Raw genomic sequence first — 27,613 nt, forward strand, 5'->3', positions numbered from 1 at the left:
CCCAAAACTTACTCAGTGGCCTAATGGTTAGAGTGTCCGCCCTGAGATCGGTAGGTTGTGAGTTCAAACCCCGGCCGAGTCATACCAAAGACTATATAAATGGGACCCATTACCTCTGTGACGATCTGTCACTTAATTTCGGTTTGTTTCCATGTTTTTGTATTTACTTCCTGTCAGTGCTCTTATTTTGTTATATTTCCTGTTTGTTCCGCTGAGCACTGTTTTCTCCTCACCTGCCGTTGATTGGCAGCCGGTCCACACCTGCTGCCAATCAGCAATATGTCTATTTATGTTTTCTCTCGAGCACTCCTCAGTGCTCGATGAAAGACTCTTTATGTTTGGAACTGTTGTATGCAAGACTGCTACTTTTCTTTGTTGATGATCATTAAAATCATCTTACCTTCTCATCCTCCTCCTGGTTCTTGCATCTTGGGGTCACACAAACGGCAGCCATGCGAGTTCCTCACAACCTCCCTGCTTGGCACTCAGCATCAAGGGTTGGAATTGGGGGTTAAATCACCAAAAATGATTCCCGGGCGCGGCACCGCTGCTGCCCACTGCTCCCCTCACCTCCCAGGGGGTGAACAAGGGGATGGGTCAAATTTCACCACACCTAGTGTGTGACAATCGTTGGTACTTTAACTTTAACTTTAAAATAAACTCATTTGGAGAGCAACCTTTGACCAAAAGAATAAGCAACAGGCATAATGTAGCTAAAAAGGCTGAATGTTGATACTAATAATTAATAACTACACAACAATAACAACTTGTCCAGGGTGTACCCTGCCTGCCGCCCGAGTCCACCTGGGATAGACTGCATGGATGAATGGATCTTAACTTTTTTTTTTAAATACGTGAAAACAAAATACAAGTGTATTAGAAAGGATCCTGTAACAAATGTGTCCGCATCACTCAATTTAGTGCAAAATGACCGTGGCATAATGAGTTGTTGCGGCCACTAGGTGTAGCCGAAAAAACAATTACCACTCCACTTGCATTATCTTTGCTAATATTGTGCTCCTATTCCTATTCTATGGTTATCATCGCACTTTTCCGTCTTTGCCATCACTGATCGGCATGACATTTGCGGGCGTTCCACAACAAAGGGTAGAGATTCAGGGCGCCGAGGACTGACCAAACTGCTGAGTCAGGCTGTGGCCAACGAGGAAAGATCACGCTCGGACGTCAGCTCAGGTGTCGCGTGTGTCGGGTTTCTCCTCGCCTGTTGTCACCTGCCTCGCCACTTCCTTTGTCTCCTTTTGGCAGCTGAGATGGGAAGCGGCGCGTCGACCGTGGAGGGATCCCGTCCGGATCCGGCTGAGGTGGTGCAGCCTGAGCCGATCCGGGCCTTGACGCCTGCGAGCGAGACTCACGACAGCCTGCAGGTAGCAGCAAGATGATTGATTGATTGATTGATTGACAGATTGATTGATTTGTGACAGGATGATGAAGTACATCCGGACGCTGCGGACATCTTGTCGATCACAAGTGAAGACAGTCACGCCAAAGAAGACGAGCAGCAAGACGACGCGCCGCAAAGCGTCACGCAGCCACTTGTGACGGTGAGCAGCTCTTTTATTTTGAAAGAGCGGCCAAAGCAGTGAATGACGGCGTGTTTCAAACAAACAGGAAGTGGCCGCAGAGGGGGAGGAAGTGTCCGTGAACTTTGAGAGTTTTCTCCACAACAACGGGACGCTCTACAGCTGCTTCAACCATGACGGGAACAGAGTCTACGTGGACGAGGCGCAGGTGAGCCCGGTGATGTCGATGCGGTCTCCTAATGACGCTGACTTGACTCTGTTGAGCAGAACCTGCAGCCTTTTCCCAACGACTGGTACAATCTGGGACGCTTCATCCCTGCCAGCCATGAGGTGAGCGTGTTCTTGGAGCCGCCACGAAGTCAGAACGGATAGTAAACCAAGAACTACTGTTGTCAGGTCGCCACCCAGCCGCCGCCGCCCTCCAACAGCCATCCGGCGGTTGCCGAGGACGACCGAACAGGAAGTCTCTTCATCCAAGGGAAAGGAAGCGTCATGACGTACATGTTTGAGGTGAGAGGTTACATCAAAAGGTTGACGGTCACCTGATGTGATGACATCGTCACCATCTGTCACATGACTCCACAGTGAACTAGAAGTCCCACAGTATTGGATGCGTTTTGTCCAAACTTGAGCCTCCATAGTGGTATTGAAACAGATTTGACACTTTCTACATTAACGCTGTAACTTTGCACTTGTCCGACATAAAAGATGCCAAAATAAAAGTCTATCCTATCCTATACATCAGTGTTTCTCAACCTTTTTTGAGCCAAGGCACATTTTTTGCGTTGAAAAAATCTGGAGGCACACCACCAGCAGAAATCATAAAAAAACTAAACTCAGTTGACAGTAAAAAGTCGTTGGATATGACTTTAAAGCATAACCAAGCATGCATCAATATAGCTCTTGTCTCAAAGTAGATGTACTATCACGACCTGTCACATCACACCGTGACTTATTTTGACTTTTTGCTGTTTTCCTGTGTTTTAGTTATTGTCTTGCGCTCCTATTTTGGTGGCTTTTTGTCTTTTTTTGGTATTTTCCTGTAGCAGTTTCATGTCTTCCTTTAAGCGATATTTCCTGCATCTACTTTGTTTTTAGCAATCAAGAATATTTCAGTTGTTTTTATCCTTCTTTGTGGGGACATTGTTGATTGTCATGTCATGTTCGGATGTACTTTGTAGACGCTGTCTTTGCTCCACAGTAAGTCTTTGCTGTCGTCCAGCATTCTGTTTTTGTTTACTTTGTAGCCAGTTCAGTTTTAGTCTCGTTCTGCATAGCCTTCCCTAAGCTTCAATGCCTTTTCTTAGGGGCACTCACCTTTTGTTTAATTTCGGTTTAATCACTAGACACCTTTTTACATGCACTCTGCTTCCGACATCTACAAAGCAATTAGCTACCTGCTGCCACCTACTGATATGGAAGAGTATTACACGGTTACTCTGCCGAGCTCTAGACAGTACAGACACTCAACAACAACACATAATTGGCAGACTATAATTACTGGTTTGCAAAAAATATTTTTAACCCAAATAGGTGAAATTAGATAATGTCCCACGGCACACCAGACTGTATCTCCGCGGCACAGTGGTTGAAAAACACTGCAATACATCACATACAAAAATGTATCATTAAGAAAGGGGACAGGTTAGCGTTAGCAATGCCAGTATAGCTATTGTTTTGGAATTTTACCTATTCAATAAAGAAATATCCTGAGAAAGCTAAGGTATTTTAATTATTTATTTGAGATCTCAAATAACTTCAGTAAATTAAAGACTCCGATTGTGATAATAGCAAAAACAGGAATATTTTGGTTAAACATTCGAAAAGGCAGTAATACAGCATCAATCACAAAATAATCCCAATTAGAGAGTAATGTTTTGACCAACAGACAAATACAATACAAATGAATGATCTTCGTAATCACAACAGTTCTTGTTGCATGTGCGGGGGGGCACATGCAACAAGCGGCACTAGCAGCGCTAGTGCCGCAGGGTCCGAGAAAATTTAGCAGGGGGCTATAAAAGGGTCTTCTCTAAAAGACAGGCCAATGCAGGGAAGAGAAGCAATACAACATAAATCCCATGAGGACTGTTACTTCGACTAAAATATTTGTGGGCTACATGCCAACCTTGCATTCAGGTTTTAACAGCATGCTAGGTTAGCATATTCACTGAAGGACAAAATTGTCAAATCCGGACACGACTGATGGCTTTATATTAAGATTTGTAGCGAATAAGGATGTTCTGATTAACATTTCTGGCCTCCGATCCCAATCCGAATTTTTGGCCTCAAATCCGATCCGATTTTGATTTCCGATCAGATACTTTGACCATAGCTTATAGATCCAAAGATATTATATAGCAAGTAACTAAAGTAAACATAATTTTATTTATCTTAAGATGTAGTTTCCTGGTATTGTTGTAAATCAGATAATGTATCACATTTGTGGTATTGAATGCTACATTCGACATTTTGAACAAAATAAAAACAAACAAAAACTACTACACTAGTGCCTTTTTAAATAATAATCTTCCTGTATCCGGAAATGTACTCCTTGAGTTTGTAAACAACAACAAAAAAGACCCCCAAAAATATTTTGCAATAATCAATTTTATATCGTTTATATACTGATAGAATACTAGGTATAGATAGTATCGACATCTGGATCGATCACCCCTACTTAAATTAGCCTCTTGTGTCGTCTGCGTTTGTGTGTAGCATGCTAAGCTATTCCTTATAGTCCTTGGGAAAAATAGTTCATTTTCCGCCGGGGGGGGCGAGGATTAGCCGCTAGCTTGCTAGCAAGGACGCTACATTATGTTTTCCAACATGGTGGTGAGGATTAGTATCTTAGAAGCGTCTTTGCACTGTGGATAGACCATGCATTCGTTGCAGCTTGCTTTCAAATTCTAGCCGGTGTTCTGGCAAGACATGCACCCTTCCTGGATTTCATGCAAATCCTGCTTGTGTGTACGAAGGAAAATGGAAATGTAGTTCAATATTTCACGTGAGTCTAATTGTTAGCCAAGCTGACACTGGAACACAGCTGCGGTAAAGAAAGGGTTTTTCCTTCATGACGCTATAGTTTGATAGCCTTGTCGCTCAAAAGCGGAACAGAAAAAGTGAAGGATAGGATCGATTTTTCCCCAGTTTGGTGCTCATTAACAGGTTTTAGGGGCACATATTACTATTTAGCATTTAAAAGTCCCTTTTACCGCCTCCCAGGAGAAGATGAACGTGTGCAGGTTCTGGGATCCTCAGTCTGGCGTCTGGCTTCTCGTGCCGCTCCAGTGGGAGATGAATGTGGAGTTTGTCCAGAACAGAATCCAAACAGTCATGGTGAGTAAGACTCCACTCTTGATCTTCATATGGTCAAAGTGGAGAATGGTTGTGGTCCTAGTGAGGGTCCCCGTGGAACTACACTGATTAAAGCTAGTAGAAGTTTCTTGAATGCGCCTGACTGCGTTTGCTGTCTCAGTCCACCCTGCCAGGCCTGGTGGACCAGAAGGAGATCACGGCAGCACTACGTCAGTGTAACTACGATGCAGAGGAGGTGGTGTCCGTCTACCTCACCATGTTCGGAGAGATCCTCCTGCAGCCTTCAGCTGGGGGAGACCGCGGCTACAGCGACCTCAACTCCTTCAGGTCAGAGAGTTCGAAGTCCCGGCGTTGCTACGTCACATAATTCCTTGAAGTTAGTCGAAGATCTGACTGTGATCAAACCATCTGAGAGCCGTTTGTTGCTACGTCAGAGCTCTTCTGGAGAGGGATCGGGTTATCGAGGACCTGAAGCAGCAGCTCCAGGCCAAGGACAAGGAGATGGACAATCTCTTCCAGAAGAACACCTACCTGAAGAGAGAAGCCCGCTACCTGAGTGACGTGGTCCAGCACCTCAACCACAAGGTGGCTGAGCTGGAGGCCGACCAGCAGGAAGCGCGGCAGAAGATCAGGTCCCTCCAGAGCCGCCGCTTGCCCGCGGTTCCGCCCGCAAAAACTATCAGCAAACATGTGGTGGATCCTGAGCAACTGCGGCAGGTGAGCCGACTGACCCGAGAGCTAAACGTTTCCAACAAGCAGCTCGGCTCCACAGTCCGCCTGGCGCTGAGCGACATGAAGAACCACGTCCAGCAGCTGAAGGACGTTTTGAGCAAGTTGGCTCAGGTGGACCAGGAGGCAGCCGGGGAGGTGGAGGAGCTGCGTTCTCTCTACAGGAGGGAGGTGGTGGAGAGGCGGAGCCTGTACAACAAGCTGCTGGAACTGCAAGGAAATGTTCGAGTGTTTTGCCGCTGCAGGAAAGGCTCCGCGTCAACGTCGTGTCTGGACAAGACTGACGAGCAGGAAGTGGTGGTGGTCCAGAAGTCCAACAAGAAGAAGTTCCAATTTGACAAGGTCTACGCTACCAGCAGCACTCAGGTAAATCACACGACTACTTTGTTGACCAACAATACGATGAATCACTTCCTGCTTCCTGTCTGTAGGAGGAAGTGTTTGCAGGAACTGTGCCACTCATAACTTCCTGCGCAGACGGATACAACGTGTGCATCCTGGCGTATGGACAGACGGGCTCGGGCAAGACCTTCACCATGATGGGCACCAAGCAGAACCCTGGAGTTAACATCAGGTCCCTCAGAACCAGTTTCAGTGTTCACATTAAAATAAGCAGTGTGCGCTAGTAGTGTCCATCAATACTTCATCACTAAGTCAGGTCTGGTTACCTGCAATGTTCTCTTGTTACCAAGAGGTTCTGATAGCTGTGCTGCCCCCTGCAGGTCCATACGGGAACTTCTACGTGTCTGTGCAGAGAAAGAAAAGGTGTCTTACGTTCTGAAGGTACCGCTGCTGCTGCCACTATTATTGTGTTGGCTCCCCCTTGTGGTATCCCACCAAACATACAACTCATCGCTCAGATTTCCATGCTGGAGATTTACAACGACGCTCTCAACGACCTGTTGGCCAAAAGCCCTGGCGCTGCCTTGGAAATCCGAGTCCAGGGGAAGTCGGTGTCCGTCCCAGGACTGACCCAGGTGCAGGTGCGGACCGAGGCCGACATCCTTAGCGTCATGGAGACCGGAGTGAAGAACAGAAAGATGGCCTCCACCAAGATGAACATACACAGGTGCACTGGTCTTCTTCCGCTTCTTGATTCAGTCCATGTTTGCTGCCCCCAAGTAGCCACAAAATGAAGGAAACCTCAATAAACATCCATAAAGCTTCTTCTCCTTGAGAAGACTCTGTGATGTCTCTGGCCTGCCTCCTTCTCCAAGATGGAAGGGCGTGGGTGTGTGAAGGATCAAGGATGACGCCGGTGATTGTTGAACAAAGACCAATTTATTTATTAAGCAAGCGTCACTACAGGTCCTGAAGGTTCTCTCCTCTTGGTACAGCCAGACAACCAGTTCTTATGGACCGATATGATGTCATCTCGGTCGGTCAGTTCGTTAGGTCCATGGTACTGGAGTTGACTTCACCATGGCCATGTATAGGCATTGTTATGTATGCATTTGAGAAACCAAGGGTTCCGTAAGCCTTGGGCCGGGGCCATAAGTAACCTCTGGCGTTATCTAAACATACCAGCGACAGATTTACGCGGCACCTCAAACATGTTACCCTACAGTCCAGTAGGCACTACAACTCAAAATGAGGAGCGGGACTTGAGTGCCATTTTTTTGGGGTGTTTTTGCTCAGCTCCCGCTCTCACCTGCTGGTGGCGCTGGAGGTGGAGGGCTCGGATGAGGTTTCGGGGTTGACCACTCGAGGGACGCTGACTTTGGGTGACCTGGCCGGATCCGAGCGCATTTCCAGAACGGAGGCGGAGGGTCAGAGGCTGGTGGAGGCGGCCGCCATCAACAAGTCGCTGACGGCACTGGGACAGGTGATGATGTCTCTCGCACACCATCGATTGCACTTGGTTCAAGGATCCCGTGGTCTCTCTTCCAGGTGTTTGCCGCCCTTAAGTGTAACGCGCTTCACGTGCCCTTCAGGAACTGCAAACTGACCCACCTGCTGCAGCCCAGCCTGAGCGGAGACGCTAAGGTCAGCGGCCCCAAACACACCACGTGTCTCTTCCACCCCGTTTATGATGCCTTGTGGTTCTGTGTGCAGTGCTGCGTGTTTGTCAACGTGAGTCCGGACGCGAAGGACGTGGTGGAGACGCTGAGCACGCTCCACTTTGGCGCCGCCATCCGTACCGTCTCCTTGGGTAAAGCTACCCAGAACGTGGTGCCGACTAAAGGCAGCAAAACGGCAAAACCGGCAACGCAGTAGAAGTTTTTGTGTTCTTGGGGCGGTATGGCTCGGTTGGTAGAGTGGCCGTGCCAGCAACTTGAGGGTTCCAGGTTCGATCCCCGCTTCCGCCATCCTTGTCACTGCCGTTGTGTCCTTTGGCAAGACACTTTCCCCACCTGCTCCCAGTGCCACCCACACTGGTTTAAATGTAACTTAGATATTGGGTTTCACTATGTAAAAGTGCTTTGAGTCACTAGAGAAAAGCACTATATAAATATAATTCACTTCACTTCTTCCGCAAACTTCTTCTTCTTTTCAGTGATGTGTTCTTGTTGTGTTTTCTAACGACATCACTTGTTGGAACTAAACAATGCGGCACTACACGGACGTGAATTAAGAAAATCAAACTAAACATGAAAGCAAATCATGAACGTAACACCATAAAAGTAACTCCAGATTAAAGATGAAAGCATACAGATGTACATATATACTGTACTGCAGGGGTGTACAATATTTTTCCACACTGAAAGATTAAAGCATGCGGGGGCTATTTTGATATTCTTCATTTTAAAACCAAATATAAAATTTTGTGTATCCCTCAATTTTGTTGTATGTTTAAAGCTTCTGGGGACCCAAAAGGGTCCCAGTCAATAAAGTGTTAAAATATATATATATTTTTTTCTTTTAACACTTAAATATCTATAAATCAACTTCAAATCTATGCGTTGCCTTTAAGTTGTTTTTTTTAAGTTTAATGTTCCATGCCCCCAAAAACACAAAATATACAACATTTTCCCAAAAACATTTTTACAAAAAAATGGAATATCTGATGTGAATTATCTGGAGCCTTAAATAGGTAAATAATTCACAGCAACATTGCTTTAGATTCATTATTGTTTTTTGAACAATGACAGTTGAAAAAAAATCACACTAAAGATGTCGGGGATATATTATCTTTACTTTCACGCTTAAATCTCTAGAAAGATCAACTACAGATTTAGCCGCAGATTATAAATTGTCATTATTTTTTGAGCAATGACAGTTTAAAAAAAACAAACAGACTAAAGGTCTCAAAGATCATTAAAGTGTTACAAATAAATCACATTTTAATATATAATATTTTAACTTTCAACGCTTAAATCTCTATACCAACTACAGTTTTATTCGTTGATTACAAGTTTTGATTATTCTTTGAGCAATGGCAGTTTTGAAGTAAAAAACTGTGTTATTAATGTCAATGTTGCAACATTTTCTCATTACATTTGACCTGTTTGCGTTTTTATGGGGGGTTTTCTGTAACAGTATTTTAAGAATCAAAAATAGCTGTGGGCTACAAATGGACCTTGGGCCAGACTTTGGACACTCCTGCTGTGTTGTATGTGTAATTGCTTGATGACAGCTAAAATACCAATCACACAGCATTAATCAATCAAATAAGTGACTTACGCATGTAGAGATAAATCCAATATGGCCGTAATGCACAATTCATGGTCCCAAGAAGATGTAGAGAAATGATGTGCTTCCATACTTTTGTGCTACTTACTACTCTTAGCTATCTTAAAAAGAAGTGTAAACGAACCGTTTGAAAAATCTTCTATAAAATATTTCTTAGAGTGTATGAATCCATCACATTCGCATTTTTTTTAATGAGTACATTTTCCTCTAGACCCTTTATAATACTCTGACATCTGCGCAGTTGCTATGGAATCCTGTTTACGCCATTCAGAAAAAAAAAATACCGCAATGCTAAAGTCATAATTATGAGATAAAAATTAGAAAATATGAAATAAAAACTCAAAATTATGAGAAAGTCAAAATAAGATTTAAAAAAAGACATTTTAAAAGATAAAAAGTCATAATTTTAAGTTAGTCAAAATTATGAGATACAAAAGTCGAATTTCTGAGATAAAAAAAAAAAATCATAATTATGAGATTAAAAAAAATGAAAATTATGAGATAAGAAAGCCATAATGACGAGATAAAAAGTCGGGATTATGAGATAAAAAGTCGAAATTATGAGATAAGAATGTTGAAATTATGGATAAAAAGTCACATTTATAAGACAAAAGTCGAAATTATTAAATACAAAGTCGAAATTAAAAGATAAAAACGTATGATTATGAGATAAGAAGTCGAAATTATGAGATAGTCATAACTATGTAATATATATTTTCCACTTTTTATTTCATATTTTCAACTCACTTTGTACATCATAGTTATGGCTTTCTTATCTCACAAATTCGATTTTGTATCATAATTATGACTTTTTATTTCATTATGTTGAATTGATATCTCATGTTGAATTTGTATCTGATAATTATGACTTAAAATCATAATTTCGATTTATCATTTCATAAATAGGACTTAATGTCTCATAATTATGGCTTTATTATCTCATAATTTCAACGTTCTTATCTTATAAATATAACTATTATTTTTTTAAACAGGCTTCCATAAGTTGCTGCTAAATTAATTGTTTGCCTCCCCCTTACAATAAATGCAGAAGTGCCTCGAGGTCACGTGATTTGTACACCAAGCAATTGAGATATTCGATCTTCTGCACCAATCAATAATAATATTTGGCGAAAATAACAAATATCAAGTAAAAGTAGTGTTTCATACAAAATAAAAAGAACTACTACGGAGAAAGGTAGAGAAAATGAAGCAGCAGTGGAACTTTTATGCAAATGTGCTCACGTTGCTCCCCGGAAGCAAAATACACGACATTTCGGCGCGCTCGCTTAAAGGTCTACTAGACAGCTAAATATTGTTAAAAACGTTGTTGACACATCACAAAGGTTAAGATCATCTTTAATATAATATCGCACTGTGATTTTGTTTCGAAAATGACACCTTTAATTTTATCTGAATACACCTTAAGTGCTCGCGAGCTGTTCTTTTAGTTACAGCATTCTTATTCTTTAAAAGATAGCGTTTATAAACTTGTGTCATTACACTTACTATTTTGGAGTGTGTATGGATATTTATACAGTAAAGTTGTATCGATAAGCATATTTATGTGTTTAATGTGTGTGTACAAATCCAAAAGCCTCATGAAAATGTTCAAATAAATATTTACAAGCACAACTGACATTGGGTGAAATGATTGCCCTGAGTTTAGACTGACAGGCTCACTTTGCCTACGTAGCAAAAGTATTATGTCAAAATGCACAAAAACACTTACAATTAGAAAATGTATTTATACTGAGTGAATGTATGTTTTTTTATGGCAGCACGACTGTCAGGGTGAGGCCAGAGGAAATTACAACATTTAAGTTCAGGGGGCTAGTTCTTTTTATATGGCCCACAAAAGCCTAGAAATAGTATGCATCAATAAAGTGCTTTATCTTTTCTTACTAAATGTATTAGTTTTTTTCTAATTTAACAGAAAAAATATGTGTATTGCAAGCAACTGCATATGTTTGAATTCGATATTATCTATTAATCTAACAAATATATTACCATACGTAACTAAAAAAAAAATACAGTATCTGGCTGCCTTATCTGTAAAAATAATGTTGTTCATGTTGATAATGTAATCTAAGTTACATTTGTATACATTTAGGTTGTAAATAGGCTGTAGTAGTAGTGAAATAATAATGTAACAAATATATGACCACACAAACTTTTTAGTTAAAATAAAAATAAATATCTGATTGATTTAGGATTTCAAAGAAAGTCATCCTTTAAATTGTACATTGTAAATATGACAACAGATTTTACGGTAAAAGAAAACCAACTGGCTGCTCATATGTCAGAATTTTTTTACAAAAAGTTATAAGCTCGAAAAAACACTGTAAATTCTACGATACAATTCAGGGGACTGAGCTGCTCCTCTACAACTTTTTTCCCACCGTACAAAAAAAATATACATTGATCAAATGCATAGGGCAGTGGTTCTCAAACTTTTTTTTTCCAGTACCACCTCAGAAAAAACTTGGCTCTCCAAGTATCACCATAATGACCAGCATTAAAATACAGTAGCGTAGTAGGCCTAAATATTCATTAAAACAAGGCAGAGGTTTTATTTAACAAGTATATTTAATATTTTGGCCACTGTATCCTTACACACGATTTGAACAGCCACACTGTGTCTGAATATTTAGTTAAGAGACACTTTTGCATAGGCAATTTTCTAACAATATTATGAGGTTGGGTCATAGAAGTAAATGCTGTGTGCTATGTACACTTCAAACCACAATTCATGGTCATTGAGCTGATTTACTCACATTCATTGTCCATAAGATGGCGTCGAATTTGCAGCAATCAGATTGTCAGACACCTCTGATCTAGTGTGACGTAGTCGTGTTCTTGAGCAGCTGACTGAGGACGCTCTTCTCCTTCGCACGCCTCAGCTCCAAGTCGTCCTCAGCGATGACAGGAACGCCGTCGTCCTGATTGTTTTCTTCACTTTGATCGCCGTCGCTGTCGCATAACGTGCACAGGAGGGCGTCGTTCTCGTAGGTGGGGAAGTAGTACCTGAGGAGGTTCGAGGTGAGGGGCGTTCCAAAAGCATCAGCACGCGCTGGACTCACTGTGGTTGGTTCCACGCCGACACGGGCGGCAGATCCATCACGTGACCTTCGTCCACGATGTGGCGCAACACGTCGCCTCTGGACTGGAACTTGCCCTGACAGGCGTAGCAGCGGTTCTGGTGGATCTGCCGGCGGATGAAGTTGACTAGTTTGACCTGCTGGTAGAACCCGAGGTCTGGGGAGGTCGGGGGAAGACGCGGCGTTGGCGTGTGGGAGACAAGTGCATTGTGGGTAGTCGCGTTAAGTCCTACACTGAAATCTAAGTAAGATTAAATATCTCAAATAAGGGTGATATTTGCTTATTTTCTGTCTGATAAGATAATTCTTCTCACTAAGCAGATTTTATGTTAGAGTGTTTTACTTGTTTTAAGGGTTTTGGTCCTAAATGATCTCAGTATGATATTACAGCTTGTTGCTGAGATTTTATGACCTATATTGAGTAAAACATGCTTGAAACTAGAATATCAACTGATGCAAAGCTGTGTCATTAGCACTCACAAGTATAAAACTACTTTTTTAAAGTAATAATTTCTTACTTCAAGCATGAAAAAAAAAATCATGATGCCGAGCGCATATCATTATGTCAGGATAATGGCACTACCATTTACTTAATTTAAGAATATTTTTCAACATATTGAGCAAAAAGGTCTCTTTTTTTTCTACCAAGAAAAGTGCACTTGTTATTAGTGAGAATGTACTTATTTTAAGGTATTTTTGGGTTAATTGAGGTGAGCTAATTTTACTTGTTTTGGAAAATCTTGACAAGCTTCATAGCAGCAGTCGACCTCCAGGGCCCCAACTCTCCGCCCCTCTGTTGCGAGTTGTCGTGATTAAATGTAACGTGTTTATGTGTGCATTGCATGGAGGTTTTTTCCCACTCCAGACTAGGCCCCCTTAGGAGCCCAGTCTTGATTGTATTTTTTGCCTCATCTTCTTCCCCAGCGTTTTACCTTTTTCTTATCTTTTGGCGACCCATCAGCGTTCCTGTTCTGTAACCCTGTACACTGTTTGTTTGTCTAATCTTGAACGGGTTTTTGCTGAAAACATAGTTTCGTCGTACTTGTGCAATGACAATAAAGTCCTATCCTATCTCGAATTTTCTTGTTCTATTGGCATATAATTTTGCTTAGTTCAAATAAAATACCCCAAATTTTTTTTCTTGTTTTTGAACACTGACTTTTTGCGGTGTACTTACTGAGCTGAGTCCTCAGCTGATGGAGATCAAAGCTGTGTACTTCCTGAGTAGAAAACAGAAGGTGAAGAACATTTGTATCAGTTCCCTGCGCTTTAGGACTTGTTGGACACGATGAATGTCCTGCTGGGTACCTTCATGTGGGCGCATATCTGCTGCATGGTCTCTGACTGATGGGCGCAGAACAAACACACAACCGAGACCGGATGAGACCGCCAGTCGGACCAGTCGCTGCCGGTACACGTGGACACCGTGAGACACCGTAAAAAAAACGTCAAATGAGCTCTTGGGGACTTACTCGTCTTCGTCATCCACGAGCTCACGGTCGTCCTCGCTCTGCACTTGCTCCCAGGTCTTCCCGAGTTCCTGATGGGACGTCACATGGTTAGTGGGGATCCAGGTGTCAGTTACGTACTAACATTTACCGTATTTTTCGGACTATAAGTCGCTCCAGAGTATAAGTCGCACCGGCCGAAAATGCATAATAAAGAAGGGAAAAAAACATATAAGTCGCATTTTTGTGGGAAATTTATTTGATAAAACCCAACACCAAGAATAGACATTTGAAAGGCAATTTAAAATAAATAAAGAATAGTGAACTACAGGCTGAATAAGTGTACGTTATATGACGCATAAATAACCAACTGAGAACGTGCCTGGTATGTTAACAAAACATATTATGGTAAGAGTCATTCAAACAACTATAACATATAGAACATGCTATACGTTTACCAAACAATCTGTCACTCCTAATCATTAAATCCGATGAAATCTTATACATCTAGTCTCTTACGTGAATGAGCTAAATAATATTATTTGATATTTTACGGTAATGTGTTAATAATTTCACACATAAGTCGCTCCTGAGTATAAGTCGCACCCCTGGCCAAACTATGGAAAAAAAACTGCGACTTATAGTCAGAAAAATACGGTAAATGTTTTCCAATAAGCACAAAAGGTTGGTCTTTTCCTCTAGTTTAGTCAAGTCATTTACGTAAGGTAAACAAACATCTTTTAGGCGAGTAGAAGCTAGCAGCTACACAACAGCTAAGCTCACAATAGCACACAAGCTCGACATACATAAAAAGTGTCCTTCATTAAACAATACTGCAGTCTAAAAAAGCAAATTTGTCAATATAAACAAGTATCAAATCATTATAGGGGTTGTTCGGTATACCGGTACTAATAAAGTACCGTGATACTAATTGATTGAAATCGGTACTATACTGCCTTTGAAAAATACCGGTACCGTTCTTTCATCTGAGTGCAGCTGTGTGGCGGTGACTACAGAGCCGAGGCACATGATGTTGAGTGTGTCAAAACGCACACACGCTGATTTTGTGTCAGCTCAATATCGGTATCTGCCAATAATCAAGGCTCCACACCTGGTCTTTATTTGTATGCACCATTGGTGCAGGAAGAAACCGACAATGAAACATGACACCAGCTTCCAATGTGTGGGGAAAAACGGTTTGCCATCAATTCGCCGGAGATTTGGTTGTAGAGGGAAAAGGGGAAGGTAAGCCAACAGTGCCATTCAGTGGCCAACTGACACAGACAAGCACATCATGGCTTTGAAATAACTGTTCATTAGTGATGTGCGGGTTGATACTGAAATATCGATACCACCAATACCAGATCTTTATGCTCTAATATCGATTCTCAAATCAAAATATCGATACTTTTGATGCTTTAGTTCAGGGGTGTCCAAACTTTTTCCACCAAGACCGCATACTGAGAAGTCAAAGTATGCAGGGGCCACATTGATATTTTCTTATTTAAATAAAAAAAGCTATAAACAGATATCGCGTCAGCTTTGTATAATTAGTGACTAAGTATATTATTATTAATTATTAGCTTTTTCTCATTACATACCGATTTGTTTGTACTTATTTTATTAAATTTTTACAGTTTTTTCCCCCGTGTAAAAATAGAATAAAAATAATAACAATTATATGATTACATAACTGCATAACCTGCATAATATAGTTACATATTAGTGTTTATTTTGGTTGTTGTCATTATTTTTAATTGAATAATTCATAAGTTAGTTAGTTTTTTATTAACTATCTGAACTTTGTTTATATTTTAAGTATATTTCATTTTTATTTTAAGAGCTTTTAAAAATTTTAGATCAGGGGTGTCTCAACTTTTTACACCAAGGGGCACACACTGAAAAGTCAAGTGTGGGGGAGCCATTCTGATATTTTTTATAAAAACAAAATGTTAATGCTAAAATATAAAATATGTATATATTCAGATTTATATTGAATATATTTAAAGAAAAAACTCTGTATTATAGGTGATTAAGTATATTATTTTTAATTGTTAGTTTAAAGTTTTCAGCTTTTTCTCATTACATTTAGATTTTTTGCTATTTTTTCTGACATTTTTACAGTTGTTGTTTTTAGATAGATATCCATCCATCCATCTTCTTCCGCTTATCCGAGGTCGGGTCGCGGGGGCAGCTGAATCCCAGACTTCCCCCTTCCCAGCCACTTGGTCCAGTTCCTCCCGGGGGATCCCGAGGCGTTCCCAGGCCAGCCGGGAGACATAGTCTTCCCAACGTGTCCTGGGTCTTCCCCGTGGCCTCCTACCGGTTGGACGTGCCCGAAACACCTCCCTAAGGAGGCGTTCGGGTGGCATCCTGACCAGATGCCCGAACCACTTCATCTGGCTCCTCTCGATGTGGAGGAGCAGCGGCTTTACTTTGAGCTCCTCCCGGATGACAGAGCTTCTCACCCTATCTCTAAGGGAGAGTCCCGCCACCCGGCGGAGGAAGCTCATTTCGGCCGCTTGTACCCGTGATCTTGTCCTTTCAGTCATAACCCAAAGCTCATGATCATAGGTGAGGATGGGAACGTAGATCGACCGGTAAATTGAGAGCTTTGCCTTCCGGCTCAGCTCCTTCTTCACCACAACGGATCGATGCAGCGTCTGCATTATTGAAGACGCCGCACCGATCCGCCTGTCGACCTCACGATCCACTCTTCCCTCACTCGTAAACAAGACTCCGAGGTACTTGAACTCCTCCATTTTTGCAGACACATTAGGTATATTTGCACAAAGTATCGGATCGATATTGCCGATACCAGCCTCAATTTTACTCGGTGTCGCATCAGAAAGAAAGTCAGGTGTATCGCACATTACTACTGTTGACATTCAGGAATCGATCACCTGCTTCCAATGACCTCATATTTCCAAAAAGAATAAAGATGTAGACATTCCTACCAGATAGTTTAAGTATGCAGGGGCCATATTGATATTTTTATATTTAAATAAAAAAGCTAAAAACAGATATTGTGTCAGCTTGGTATTATTGGTAACGAAATGTATTATTATTAATTATTAGTTGGAATATTTTAGCTTTTGCTCATTACATACCGATTTTTTGGTACTTTTTCTTACATTTTTACTGTTGTTTTTCCCATGTGAGAATAGAATTAAAATAATAATAAATAATAATGAACTCCATAACCTAGTGTGTCAGAAATTCTGCCAGTTTAAAAATATTAATATACAGTTACACAGTGTTTATTTTGGTTGTTGTAATTTTTTTAATTGATTAATTCATAGGTTAGTATTCTTTTTTATTAAGTATTTAAACATTGTTTATATTTTAAATGTATGTATATATATATATATATATATATATATATATATATATATATATATATATATATATATACACATTTAAAAAAAAAAATTTTTTAAGAGCTTTTAATATTTTAGATCAGGGGTGTCTCAACTTTTTTCACCAAGGGTCGCACACTGAAAAATGCTAAAAACAGATAATAAATATATTTAAAGACAAAACTCTGTGTTATAGGTGACTAAGTATATTATTTATAATTGTTAGTTTAAAACTTTCAGCTTTTTCTCATTACATTTAGATTTTTTGCTCTTTTTTCTTACATTTTCATTTTTGTTTTTTTTAGATAGATATGTTATTATTTAAAAATACACAACTTTTTTAACTTTACCAGACACATTAGGTATATTTGCACAAAATATTGCCGATACCAGCCTCAATTTTACTCGGTGTCGCATCAGAAAGAAAATCAGGGGTATCGCACATCACTAAAGGTGACATTCAGGAATCGATCGCCTGCTTCCAATGACCTCATATTTCTAGTAAGAATAAAGATGTAGATGTTCCTACCAGATAGTTGATGACATAGAAACGGTCATACTGCTGGTTGTTGCAGTTGATGCGGCGATGAGCTTTTTTCCTCATGTGGTCCTTCAGCGTGACTTTGTCTCGGAAGGTTTTCTCACAGTACAAACACTGCAGGCTTGGCACACAATCGAGATGATTCCAGTGAACAAAAAGCCATGAAAGAAAGACGTGGTGAAAACTGACTTGTCCACTTTGCTCTGCAATGTGTCCAGCAGCTCGTCGCAGTACACGATGTTGTCGGGCAGCCCGATGCTGAAGGCGTGTTCTCTGGCCATGTGGTTGAGCAGCGACGACCTGAGGAACATCACGCCGCGTCAGTCCGCCTCCGCTATTTAAACACGTTCTTGTGGCACCCACCTGTTTCCGGTGAACTCGTCATTGCAGAACATGCAGACGCGACGGAAGCTGCAGTCTTCTCGCTCCTTCTGCTGCTGCTCCAGGACCTCCACCTGTGGACCAGTCGCACCTTCATACGAGCAGCCCCAAAAAACTGCACCTTCCCAGTTTTTACCAGTCGTTTCTGCTGCAGCTTCTCTCGCAGGTTTCGGTCTTCCGGAAGGACGTCACACAGCAGGAAGTAGTGCTCCTGTTGTTCTGCAGGTCAGGCACACACACTTGGGTATTAATGAACAAATTGGAGAAGGCTTATTAATAAAACATCAAGCAGGCCCTAAAAGCAGTAATATATATATATATATATATATATATATATATATATATATATACAGTGAAATTTGTGGACCAATGACCTCAACCAACTCACCAATGGGCCCGGTGGAGTTGGTCTTTATCACGCTGCAGAAATCAGTGATGGGCTGCTCCAAAAATCTACCTTTCCAGTACAGCAGGTACCTGCAAGACATTAAACCAGGGATGTCAAACATGCGGCCCGCGGGCCGGAACAGGTTAAATCCGGCCCGCGAGATGAGTATGCTAAGTGTAAGATTGAGCTGCATTTTTAAACTAAAGAAACTGCTGTTCTAAATGTGTCCACTGCGTGTCGCAATAGCATTTCTAGTATGGTTATACCACGGCGAGCAAGTATACCAAGCAAGAGGTACAAAGTAAAGCGGGCTTCGACTTCTACCCCTCAACCCAACGTAAAACCACAGGAGTACAATAAACAATTGGTAATCCCACTTAAAAAGCTGCATGAGACACTGCACATTGATATAGTTCTTTGAAAATGATTGTCTTCTTTGCAAATTTAAAGAAATTGAACAGTGGAAATCACAAATGAGGTAGTTGATACATAGAAGCGTTTTTATTTATGCTTTACTTTGTTTTTGTTCAATCCTAGACGGGCTGTGACTTGCTTTGTAGATACACTGCGATTAAGGCCATGTCTACACTAAGTCATTTAACCCCTTAAACGAATAATTATTTAGACTAAGCCCTGTTTCAGCCACACTAAACCATCGTTTAAAGGCCTCCTGAAATGCGATTTTCTTATTTAAACGAGAATAGCAGGTCCATTCTATGTGCCATACTTGATCATTTTGCGATATTGCCATATTTTTGCTGAAAGGATTTAGTTGAGAACATCGACGATAAAGTTCGCAACTTTTGGTCGCTGATAAAAAAGCCTTGCCTGTACCGGAAGTAGCAGACGAGTAGCGTGACGTCACAGGTTGTGGAGCTCCTCACATCTGCACATTGTTTACAATCACGGCCACCAGCAGGGAGAGCTATTCGGACCGAGAAAGCGACGATTTCCCCATTAATTTGAGCGAGGATGAAAGATTTGTGGATGAGGAAAGTGAGAGTGAAGGACTAGAGGGCAGTGGGAGCGATTCAGATAGGGAAGATGCTGTGAGAGGCGGGTGGGACCTGATATTCAGCTGGGAATGACTAAAACAGTAAATAAACACAGGACATATATATACTCTATTAGCCACAACACAACCAGGCTTATATTTAATATGCCACAAATTAATACCGCATAACAAACACCTCCCCCCTCCCGTCCATATAACCCGCCAATACAACTCAAACACCTGCACAACACACTCAATCCCACAGCCCAAAGTACCGTTCACCTCCCCGAAGTTCATACAGCACATATATTTCACCAAAGTCCACAAAGTTACGTACGTGACATGCACATAGCGGCACGCACGTACGGGCAAGCGATCAAATGTTTGGAAGCCGCAGCTGCATGCGTACTCACTGTACCGCGTCTGCGCATCCAACTCAAAGTCCTTCTGGTAAGAGTCTCTGTTGTCCCAGTTCTCCACAGGCCAATGGTAAAGCTTGATTGTCATCTTCCGGGAATGTAAACAATGAAACATCGGCTGTGTTTGTGTTGCTGCAGTCGGCCGCAATACACCGCTTCCCACCTACAGCTTTCTTCTTTGCTGTCTCCATTGTTCATTGAACAAATTGCAAAAGATTCACCAACACAGATGTCCAAAATACTGTGGAATTTTGCGATGAAAACAGACGACTTAATAGCTGGCCACCATGCTGTCCCAAAATGTACTCTACAATCCGTGATGTCACGCGCTGAAGTCATCATACCGAGACGTTTTCAGCAGGATATTTCGCGCGAAATTTAAAATTGCACTTTAGTAAGCTAACCCGGCCATATTGGCATGTGTTGCAATGTTAAGATTTCATCATTGATATATAAACTATCAGACTGCGTGGTCGGTAGTAGTGGGTTTCAGTAGGCCTTTAAGGTCCCGCTCCTCGGACAAATTTTTACACGGGTAAGTCAGCCGTGTATTTCTTGAATCTCCGGCACTTAGCTTTGTATGGACCCATTGATCGTTTACAAATTGAGTTCGGAGAGGAAGTGATGCCAGAAAGACCGCGCCCACACAGGAAGTGACGTCAGAAGGAACGTGCCACAGCCAGCTTCATAATAAAGCGGTTTCGTAACTTGGAGCTAACCGCTGGAAATATGGAGGCGAGTCATCCAGACATGCCCGTGTTTCTCCTTCCGTCTGTACAGACCCTTGTGGAAATCACACATCAATACCTTAAGAGAAAGCGATTGCAGCTATTTCGGATACAACACTTTTCAGACGGCTAGAAAACTTTCCAATGTCTGGTCGGGTCAGCTGATTCTACTTACTGAAAAACTTTGTCCATTTGTCGAAGGAGAGACAACGAGAATGCGGGCTCCCGTGGATGTGACAAAAATGGTAGCGTGTGCTTTGTATTACCTGGCCGTCAAGGAAAACGGCGAATGCATTTGGACTGGCAAAGCAGACTGGATCAGTTATTGTTCGCCATGTATGTCGCTGACTCAACGTCTAGGTCCAGTGTACATAAAGTCACCAAAAACGAATGGACAATGAAGGTGAAGGCAAAAGAGTGAGGAGTGTCCTGACCAGATATCTAGATCCCTAGATTGATTGATTGATGTAAAATGTTCTTTATCACATTGGTTACGTGTCTAATAAAGATTTGATTAATTTACGATGGCTCAGGTGTGATTCACTACAATAGGGCCCCACAGCACACAGGATTCCGGCACTCTTGTCTTGATCTGTATATTGTACAGTATTTTGTATTTCTATAGTTTTTTGTATATTGTACAGGATTACTTATTATTTTTATTGGATAGTAGTCTGTTTATTTCAATTGTTAGTTTTTTCTTTATTACCCGTTGTGTAATTTATTTTTATCCCATATTTGTTCCCACTACCGCACCTTAAGTTGGAGTCCTTAATCTCGTTATATGCAAATATAATGACAATAAAGTCCATTCTATTCTATTCTAATTGAAATACCACAGCACGAGATATTGTTCAGATAAGTTAAATTTAAGAACTTGCACACAAAGCAACACTGGAGATGACTATGACGTGCGCATTTTCCGCGCATGCGTACTAGGTCGCGTTGCGCCGGTGGACGCAGGGGTCTTCAATGGTGGCATTGTTGTGTGTGGACACGGATAAGAATAGGTGTGATTTACCCTGGATAACCGTATCCGGCTTAGTGTAAACGGGGCCTAAGTCTAAGTTGATCCTGTTCTTCATGGTGTTTTTGAAACTGCACCAATGATTTAATGTGATATTTACATTGAATGTGCTTGTTTTATTTTGGGCTGAAGTAAAACAAATAAAACAATCTGATGTTGTCATAGTTGTATTTTTAAGTTATCATGCCATGATTTCCCCCCGTCCGGCCCACCTAGGGATAGATTTTCCTCCATGCGGGCCCCTGAGCTCAAATGAGTTGGACACCCCTGCATTAAACGATGGAGCAACTCAAATATGCTAGGTTAAAGGGGAACATTATCACCAGACCTATGTAAGCGTCAATATATACCTTGATGTTGCAGAAAAAAGACCATATATTTTTTTAACCGATTTCCAAACTCTAAATGGGTGAATTTTGGCGAATTAAACGCCTTTCTAATATTCGCTCTCGGAGCGATGACGTCACAACGTGGCGTCACATCGGGAAGCAATCCGCCAATTTCTCAAACACCGAGTCAAATCAGCTCTGTTATTTTCCGTTTTTTCGACTGTTTTCCATACCTTGGAGACATCATGCCTCGTCGGTGTGTTGTCGGAGGGTGTAACAACACGAACAGGGACGGATTCAAGTTGCACCAGTGGCCCAAAGATGCGAAAGTGGCAAGACATTGGACGTTTACCGACAAAAGCTATGCTACGACAGAGATGGCAAGAATGTGTGGATATCCTGCGACACTCAAAGCAGATGCATTTCCAACGATAAAGTCAAAGAAAACTGCCGCCAGACCCCCATTGAATCTGCCGGAGTGTGTGAGCAATTCAGGGACAAAGGGCCTCGGTAGCACGGCAAGCAATGGCGGCAGTTTGTTCCCGCAGACGAGCGAGCTAAACCCCCTATCGACCCTAGCTTCCCTGGCCTGCTGACATCAACTCCAAAACTGGACAGATCAGCTTTCAGGAAAAGAGCGCGGATGAGGGTATGTCTACAGAATATATTAATTGATGAAAATTGGGCTGTCTGCACTCTCAAAGTGCATGTTGTTGCCAAATGTATTTCATATGCTGTAAACCTAGTTCATAGTTGTTAGTTTCCTTTAATGCCAAACAAACACATACCAATCGTTGGTTAGAAGGCGATCGCCGAATTCGTCCTCGCTTTCTCCCGTGTCGCTGGCTGTCGTGTCGTTTTCGTCGGTTTCGCTTGCATACGGTTCAAACCGATATGGCTCAATAGCTTCAGTTTCTTCTTCAATTTCGTTTTCGCTACCTGCCTCCACACTACAACCATCCGTTTCAATACATTCGTAATCTGTTGAATCGCTTAAGCCGCTGAAATCCGAGTCTGAATCCGAGCTAATGTCGCTATAGCTTGCTGTTCTTTCCGCCATGTTTGTTTGTGTTGGCATCACTATGTGACGTCACAGGAAAATGGACGGGTGTTTATAACGATGGTTAAAATCAGGCACTTTGAAGCTTTTTTTAGGGATATTGCATGATGGGTAAAATTTTGAAAAAAACTTCGAAAAATATAATAAGCCAGTGGGAACTGATTTTTAATGGTTTTAACCATTCTGAAATTGTGATGATGTTCCCCTTTAAATATGATATGTCAGACTTCCAGACGTTACTTTGGGAGGTCGGCGATGAGTTTCACATCGGCAATGACCAACTTGTGCTCCAGCACCAGGTGTTTGAGAAGGCCGTCCTTCTGCGTCCCAGGAAGCGATTCTGAGCAGAAGAGACATGCCAGCGACTGTGGACAATGTGGACTTGGAGCATCAGAACATGCATCTGCTGCTGGCTCCGGTAAACACAACGGCTCCAGGATGTGGTCCAGACCTGAGAAAGCAATAGTAGAAGAATGATTACAAATAGTTGTACACTAACTTTTCTGTATCCGTAAGTCCATATTTGGACTGATGGGGACAAGTGTCATTTTACACACGTTCAACAGCTAGCTTAGCAGCATTAGCATTAACAGATATTCCTAAGAAAATCAGCCCGGGCAGGTGTCTCTTAAGTGTTTTATACACAACCCGTAGAAAATTTCACATTCTTGTTAGTAAGTAAAACAAACTGAATAACCTACATTTTCAAAAAACATTTAAAACGTCAACGTACTATCTTCGCTTCTTTCTCTGGCAGCCATCTTTCTGCATCACATGATCACAACAGCTGTGAATTGACCAATCATTAGCTGACGCTCTCATGACGTCACTGCGTAGTTCATGTTCACCCGGTGTGTGGGGTAATCCACATATATTCGCACACACACACAGTAAATTTAGTTTATGTAATCCAATTCTGGTTGTATGTGTATATATGAACTTAGGGTATAGTACAGTGATATACCCAAATTAAAGGTAGAAATTCCGAATTAGAGCCGCAATCTGCTGCACTTTTTATCATCGGCTATCAAAGTTTCCCATTTCCATTTGGTGAAAACGCATCACAAGGACCCGGGAGTGACGTAGAAGGGCAACAGGAAGTTGGAGCACATATGCTGGTATGTAATAGCATGGCCGTGTATGTCAAATTTTGTTCCAAATTGTCCTTATTGGGTATTGACAAATAATTTTGAATACAATAAAAAAAAGACTCTCTAAGGCGCGTTTCGCTGACGTATTTGGGGTTTCGTTTGTAATAGTCAGGCTTGGCGCCGGGGTTTGCCTTGTGGCTAGCAGTTAGCAATGGACGGGGGTGTTACTGCGAAATGTGTCCGGTTGGTTTTGGCGGTACGCAAAATAGTTAGTGTGAAGATACAAACAATAAATGTATGCATATTAAAAAGTTACATTGAAATAAACAAGACGACTTTATTATTGTTATATTATTACATATTGTGAGAAGACGACTGTAAACATTTATTATACCATGAATTTATTTACGTGGACCTCGACTTATTCGGGTGTTATCATTTAGTGGTCAATTGTACGGAATATGTACTGTACTGTGCAATCTACTAATAAAAGTTTCAAAAAAAAAAAAAAAAAAGTAAAAACACAACCTAATTTTCTGAGTGTTTTGTCTGCATGAAGTAGAATAATATGGACAAGTGAGTGCCTGCAGGTTGCCTACGGAGGTTCATTTGTGTCTTTATTACAAAATAATAGAATTTATGTCACTGAATTGTTGCGTTTGAATTTCATAAACTGACCTTTTTTACTTCAAAATTATGCTGACAAATGTATTGAATAAAATATGTGTTTAAAAATTCAGCTTGTTAAAATACAGCGTTTTATAATCCAATGTGTACAAATTCAGTGTGAAAAAAACGGTGTTTAAAAAATGGTGCAGAAAATTCAGTGTGAAAATAGATTTTTTTCTTCTTCAAAATTCAAGACCCAATCGAATTTGGCATATTTGTGAAATATAGCGACCTAAAGATGATCGTCAATGTCATGTTGCAAGCTACAACATGTTTATACACAAAAGTCAATATCTTAAAGGGAAACCTACATTTTTCCCATTTGATTAATGGTTTCACATTATTAATAAAATCTTGGAACATGGTTAAAAAAAAAAAATATATATATATATATTGTTGTTATTGGAGAAATTGAAGTAGTTTTTTTGTATTTTTATTTATTAATTAGTTTTGTTTTGTGTTGTATTTCTTTTTGTCTTATCTGTTTATTTTGTCTCTTACCTTTTTTTTGTATATAAATAATTGTGAATGTTTGGAATAATGTAAAGAATTGGATGTCCCTTTATTTGTTTGTATATTGTTACTGCTTGTGTATTGTATTAAACATATATATACATACAATAAAAACAATTCAAGACCTATTTCTGGTCAATTAAGACTGAAAAACTAAACCAGGGGTGTCAAACTCATTTTAGATCGGGGGCCCACATGGAGAAAAATCTACTCCCAAGTGGGCCGAACTGGTAAAATCACGGCACGATAACCTAAAAATAAAGACAACTTAAGATTGTCTTCTTTGTTTAAAAATAGAACAAGTACATTCTGAAAATGCACAAATCATAATGTTGTTGGGTTTTTTACATTTATATGTTGTGGTTAATAATATTCTGTCTTTATTTGTCGCTATTTATATTTTCTGAATAAAGTATGTGATAATGTTCATCAGTCAACTCATTGGTGTTCATTTTCAATCTATTAAGATAAAAGCAATTACCGGTATATCAAAATCAAATTACAGGATGTTATTTATGTAGTTTGATCATTTTCCTCGACTGATGTACTAACATCATGTGGTTTATTTTGTACATATGTAGCATCATCTACAAAGATACAAATAATTGCTATTGCGACATCTAGTGGACACTTTTAGAACAGCTGTTTCTTTCATTCAAAAATTTCAGGTTCATTTTTATACTTAGCAAACTCATCCCGCGGGCCTGATTCGAAAGTTTGACACCCCTGACCGAGAGGGTCATTTCACCACACCTCGTGTGTGTGTGACTATCAGTGGTACTTTAACTTAACTTTTTGGCTGGTTCTGAGACGGGATCGATTACTTGAGAGTTTGGAATATTTCTTCACTGAATTTTTATACAATAGTTTTTTTTACGCACTGACTTTCAATTTCAACAAACTGAATATTTAAACACCCATTTTGCTCACAATTTTTTGTTTTTAAATGAAATCATCAGCATAATTTAATGTAAACAAAAAAAATTCAAATGCTAAAAATTCAGATGTGAAATAAATTCAGTGTAAAAAAATAAACATTTAAATAAGTTTTTGTAGTAATAACAGAAATGTACATCCGACGCTTTGCGGGTGTTGCTAATATTCAACGTTTTTCTTTGCATGCTCACCCATCAGGTTCCTTGCTACTCGCGGTGCAGGTGAGCATGGCCCAGCAGGCGTCAGCGGGGCGCCGCTGCCTGCGCGCGTTTGTGAGCGGCTTCTTCGTGGCCGTGCCCGTCACCGTGACCGTCCTGGATCGCGTGGCCTACGTGGCCAGGGTGGAGGGGGAGTCCATGCAGGTGAGACCTTGAAACTGAGCGGAGATGGTGGGAAAAAAAACAAAAAACTCCAAACATGACGTTTACAATGTCCAGCCTTTCTTGAACCCGGACGCGACGTCGGAAGGCGACGTGGTCCTGCTGAACCGCTGGAGCGTGAGGAACAACGAGGTGCAGCGAGGCGACATCGTGTCGGTCATGTGAGTCACGGCGCTTGGCGGGTGGCGGGGCCGGACGTGAGAATGTACTTCCTGTGTCGCCTCAGGTCACCCAGGAACCCTCAGCAGAAGATCATCAAGCGGGTCATCGGCCTGGAGGGCGACTTCATCAGGTGGTTGTCATGGAAACGCTTGGCCGCGCCAGTCGTCTTGACGTCTCCCTGTCCCGCAGGACCTTAGGCTACAAGAAGCGGTACCTGCGCGTCCCCGACGGCCATCTCTGGATCGAGGGGGACCACCGCGGCCACAGCCTGGACAGCAACACTTTCGGCCCGGTAACAGCAACACCCTCCCTGGAGACAGAAACCGGAAGCGGAGAATGAAATGACGTCTTCCCGCCAGGTGTCGGTGGGGCTGCTTCACGGCCGGGCGTCTCACATCATCTGGCCTCCTCGCCGCTGGCAGCGCATCCGAGCCCACCTCCCGCCCAACAGAGCCCCGCTGTACACGGATGAAGACGAGGAGTGAAGACCGGGACGGATGACGGATTTTTTAGTCTCAGTCCTGCTGGCAGGAGACAGCAAAAATGTTCTTTAGATGCAACAATTGACCATTCATGCGTTTATCCGATATGATAAGACTTTATTTGAATATTTACAATTCATATTGTAACCATTAGGACTCCCCTCAATTTTGGTGAATTTTAAAGGTCCTGGGCACCCAAAAGGGTCCCAGTCAAAGTGTTACAAATAAGTCAAATTTTTTTCACTTCAATATCTATATAACAATGTGGAGGGAGGTGTGGCTAGCGCTGCCTGCAGGAGCAAAGGTCACCGCCTCTGTCTATGGTGCTGAGGGCAGACAAGTGCTGACGGCGAGACACAGCTGAACAGGTGATTAGATCTCCCAGGT

At 41.4% G+C, this 27,613-nt stretch overlaps 3 protein-coding genes across 4 annotated transcripts in view; 2 read left to right on the forward strand and 1 right to left on the reverse strand.

Annotated features, from left to right (window-relative positions):
• Window positions 1-1,271: 1,271 nt before the first annotated feature.
• LOC133571783 (uncharacterized) lies at window positions 1,272-7,961 on the forward strand. The gene is made up of 14 exons (XM_061924268.1): window positions 1,272-1,385; window positions 1,443-1,562; window positions 1,630-1,749; window positions 1,809-1,871; window positions 1,938-2,051; window positions 4,767-4,880; window positions 5,020-5,186; window positions 5,294-5,954; window positions 6,020-6,162; window positions 6,311-6,371; window positions 6,449-6,657; window positions 7,227-7,413; window positions 7,479-7,574; window positions 7,644-7,961. Exons 1-14 carry the CDS (start codon window positions 1,272-1,274, stop codon window positions 7,803-7,805), a joined length of 2,331 nt encoding a protein of 776 aa, XP_061780252.1. The 3' UTR covers window positions 7,806-7,961.
• A 3,827-nt stretch (window positions 7,962-11,788) lies between these two features.
• On the reverse strand, window positions 11,789-23,886 carry znf277 (zinc finger protein 277). 2 transcript variants are annotated; one of them, XM_061924860.1, is made up of 12 exons: window positions 23,727-23,886; window positions 23,234-23,444; window positions 18,437-18,525; window positions 18,185-18,267; window positions 18,031-18,122; window positions 17,857-17,967; window positions 17,656-17,788; window positions 13,792-13,859; window positions 13,628-13,724; window positions 13,497-13,539; window positions 12,302-12,426; window positions 11,789-12,245 (listed from the first exon to the last, which is right to left on the reverse strand). In XM_061924860.1, the coding sequence occupies exons 1-12, from the start codon at window positions 23,752-23,754 to the stop codon at window positions 12,174-12,176; spliced, it is 1,152 nt and encodes a 383-aa protein (XP_061780844.1). In that variant the 5' UTR covers window positions 23,755-23,886; the 3' UTR covers window positions 11,789-12,173. The 2 variants fall into 2 exon arrangements, with proteins under 2 accessions (XP_061780844.1, XP_061780843.1); XM_061924859.1 differs by having other exon boundaries at window positions 12,302-12,476; window positions 23,727-23,885.
• Window positions 23,887-23,909: 23 nt separating this feature from the next.
• immp2l (inner mitochondrial membrane peptidase subunit 2) overlaps window positions 23,910-27,613 on the forward strand; it is a 4,185-nt gene continuing 481 nt past the window's right edge. The window contains exons 1-6 of the mRNA XM_061924863.2: window positions 23,910-24,111; window positions 26,401-26,564; window positions 26,640-26,743; window positions 26,809-26,874; window positions 26,934-27,036; window positions 27,104-27,613. The exon at window positions 27,104-27,613 is cut by the window's right edge and continues 481 nt beyond it. Coding sequence (XP_061780847.1) covers window positions 26,430-26,564; window positions 26,640-26,743; window positions 26,809-26,874; window positions 26,934-27,036; window positions 27,104-27,229 — 534 coding nt within the window. The 5' untranslated portion in view covers window positions 23,910-24,111; window positions 26,401-26,429 and the 3' untranslated portion in view covers window positions 27,230-27,613. The remainder of the gene's footprint in view (window positions 24,112-26,400; window positions 26,565-26,639; window positions 26,744-26,808; window positions 26,875-26,933; window positions 27,037-27,103) is intronic.

This window comes from Nerophis lumbriciformis, linkage group LG29 (assembly GCF_033978685.3).
Source record: "Nerophis lumbriciformis linkage group LG29, RoL_Nlum_v2.1, whole genome shotgun sequence".
Lineage (NCBI taxonomy): Eukaryota > Metazoa > Chordata > Actinopteri > Syngnathiformes > Syngnathidae > Nerophis > Nerophis lumbriciformis.